The sequence below is a fragment of the Thalia democratica genome, chromosome 7 (assembly GCF_965202585.1).
Source record: "Thalia democratica chromosome 7, ktThaDemo2.hap1.1, whole genome shotgun sequence".
Classification (NCBI taxonomy): domain Eukaryota; kingdom Metazoa; phylum Chordata; class Thaliacea; order Salpida; family Salpidae; genus Thalia; species Thalia democratica.
The window spans coordinates 12,757,650-12,761,307 of NC_139171.1; the positions used below are offsets into that span (position 1 = coordinate 12,757,650).

The 3,658-nt window shown below is 26.5% G+C and overlaps 1 protein-coding gene across 1 annotated transcript; it reads right to left on the reverse strand.

Annotated features, from left to right (window-relative positions):
• Window positions 1-867: 867 nt before the first annotated feature.
• On the reverse strand, window positions 868-1,896 carry LOC145841122 (serine/threonine-protein kinase pim-3-like). Its single transcript, XM_082948493.1, has one exon. It carries the CDS (start codon window positions 1,894-1,896, stop codon window positions 868-870), a length of 1,029 nt encoding a protein of 342 aa, XP_082804619.1.
• Window positions 1,897-3,658: the final 1,762 nt, after the last annotated feature.

Below are 3,658 nucleotides of genomic sequence, written 5' to 3' on the forward strand. Positions count from 1 at the left end.
GTCAACAAAATGTCATTTTTTGTATTTATTTTATAATTGTATTGGTTTGTATACTTCACCGGTTCTCGACAATACAAAGACTTAGTTTTTTAAAAAGGGCAAAGTTCAGAAGGTAATATATATTTGAAAAAATTTAAAACACATACGTGAGCCTTATTAATATCTACAAGCCATTTTTTTCGTAAAAATTTTAGTTTTTACAATTTCTTTTATAAATTTGAAAAATAAAGTAACTTTAAGTAACATCCAAATATCTCAAATAATATTCAAAGTTTTGTCAAAAAGAAAGAATTGGTTAAAAATATTGATAAAATCTACAAACCAAAATATTATAAGAATTTCTATTGTAGGAATTTGTATGTCATGTAACCAGAGTTTACAAGAAGACTAAAACTTGTTTAAATATTATCATTTCATTAACTTAATTAGTGTTTAAACTAATATGAAATATACAAAATCAAATATTATACCTTTAAACGATCATTTATTGTTAACAAATCTAGTAAAATGTCTTTCAAACTCTGATGAAAATTTAAAAAACTTATAATAAAATATACAACTTAGATAAAACACTTTAAGACTAATTTATATAAATTAACAAATTTCAACTCATTTGATAAAAAGAAAAATGTCACAACATTTAACAAAAAAGGATTTAAACTTAATCAAAAATCTGTGTAAAAGCGTAATATAAGCAAAAATCAAATGATAAAGTTCTACTTTATTTTTATATTTATATTTATATTATGTTTATATTTACACTAAAACGAGGTAGCAACTAAAATAAAATTGTAATACTTCAACTAAGTATGTTTTATACATTGCAGTTCTATTCTCGTTTATTCTGTGCTGTCTTTCTTTTTATTTTTAGACATCTTTTTCTTTCAACCAAGGATGGTCGAATACCTCACTCACAGTCAGTCTGTCTTCCACGTTGTAAGAAAGCATCTTTCGAATGAGATCTTTGCATTCTTCACTGACGTCAACTTCAAACTCAAACTGTTTACTCAACACCTCATCGTCATCTTCGTAAGCGTAATCTCCCTGCGAACAAAAGTACAACACCTGGGCGCATCCCCACAAGTCCACATCTCTTCCGTACCGTGTTGATTTTTCAACCTGCTGGGGAGTCCTCAGACCCCGGGTGCCGCAATGGAAGTCTAAACAAGGATTTACTTCCGCAATGATTGAGTGGCCGAAATCTAACAGCTTCAGTTCTTGTGCCTTCGGATCGTAGAGAATGTTACTCGGCTTAACGTCCAGATGGTAGACATCATAGTCGTTCAGTTCAATTATCAGCTTAAGAATCAATTTGAAGATAGTTTTGCATTCTTCCTCAGCGAAATGCTCATCGGGCTGATTGGTGGTCAAGTCGTACAAAGTTTGTTTAAAATTTTCGTCGTAGTCGGTTACCATGATGAAGTAGGTGTCAAAAACGTACCAATCCTGAACACCCAAGACCGTGGCCTTGTAGTTTTCCGCGTGGACACATTGGGCTAAATTGTGCACGCGGTACTCTTCCAACTTTCCGTCTTCATCCAGATAAATGTCTTCTAAATCTGAAGCATCTCCACACTCGAACCTTTTAATCGCCACGTTCCACCCATAATGTTTTTCCTCGCCTAGAAATACAATGCAGTCTTCGTTCTCAAAAAGTTTAGAAACAGTTCTGTAATTGTCGTGAAAACTGTCAGTGCTTCCACGTTTCAATTTCCTGTCATCTATTTCAACCTTGGTATCATATTTAGTTTCATAACTAATACAGGAAGCATCATTCACTTTGAGGTTGCTGATTGCAGTGCAAAGATCGTTGTCTGCTCCAGAAGATGATTTTCCGTTACATGGTGATTGTTGTAAAGAATACAGTTTATTAATCTTTGTTGAAGAATCGCCCATGTTTAGATTGTCACTTTCTTTGGAACAAATTTTTTCAGTTTTTGTCATCAATATTTTTTAACCGTTTTTCTTGCTTTAAATAATGTTAGTATAAAAAGAATCTATTTAAAGTTTTTCAAATAAGTTTTATGCTTAATAACTTTTAGTTAATTGACAAAAAATTGTATCATTTTAAAAATGTTTTGAAATAATTATTTTTAATTTGTGATACTAATACTAGGTGTAGTATAAATCAAGTTGATGATTTTTCCATAATTTAACAAGATTAAAATAAAAGACTAAAATTTAATAGTAAAGTCTTAAAAGTAGTTCATAAGATATAGCGATAGTATGTTTGCTTAAATATTGTTGTAAATTAAAATTAGTAAAAAAACAATTCTTAATAGAAAAGTTCTTTCAATCTTATTTGTTGAAATATTATAAATTTTTCTTTAGCTTTTAAATACTAAATGCATAATGTCTAAACTGTTATAAATCTATAGTTTTTACAAGCTTGAAACTAGTTTATCTTTAAACAATTAAAAAGTAAATTTTTGTTTCAAAGAAAGAAAACTTAATAAAAATAATGTATATAACTTTTACTATTATATTTCTGTTTTTTATAATTTAAGATTTTATCGATAATAGACCTAAAAAAAGTTAAAACTCAACTAAACTTAATACAACACATTATAAATTATAAACAAAAACGAAGCACAAAAAACTTAAGTCAATAAACTTTGCAGAAAGAAAAATTAAAAACTAATAGATATAAGCATAACTCGTTTCTATTTAATGAATAACTAAATACTTTAGTTTAATAAACAATGGTAAACTAAATAGTTAAGTTTTGCAGTATAGAAAATGTAAATTTAACTAAATTAGTTTCACAATACCAATTTCAGCAACATAACTTGTTAAATAGCTTATATAGTTTAAATATTCTAATTTTTTCGTTGTAATAGATTAGATTTTTGTAATACAAGATTATATTATATTTGTTATATATTTGAAATAAGAGCATAGCTATCTAGCTGTCTGAAAAACAAGCTATTAAGCAATTACATATAAAGAATATATAATAAAGCTAATTAAAAATTTTATACATTAAAGATGAAAATACTACAATATTTCAACATGAAGTTTAGTAAAATCTTTTACAAATAATACTTTAAAATTATTACCTTCATTTAAACAAGTTTGAAATCTAAGAATAGTTACTCACACAAACAAATTACAACTACTATATAAAATACTCGAACACCATATATTATCAAATAAGGTATAAGTCTACTTTACACAAAACACCAACTGTATTAATCTTTTACTAATATTTTTATATCGTTCTAATAAACTGAGATTATCAGTATATAATACTTTCAGCTGTTTACTATCACTTTTTTCAAATATCGTTTTATAAAAAAAAATAAAAGGTTATTGCTTATGTTAACTTTTTAATAAGCTTAAGTTTTAAGTTTGTAAAAATAATTAAACAAGCTTATCGAAATTAAAAAAACGATCACTGCTACTATTATATCCAGAAAACTATAAAATACAATTAAATTTAAAGAAAAAAAAAGAAAACTAGAAAATTAAACAGTTAATCTTTCATAACATAATTAATTGGAACTATTGTACTTAATAAAAAGTAGTATGGTAATGCACACTTAAATTAAAACTAAAATCAGGTTTAAAGTGTATAAAACTTTAATCAAAAAAAATCAATCAGTACATTTTAATTTTTTAAAATGTAACTAGCCAACTTAACTGACTGAAATTGAAA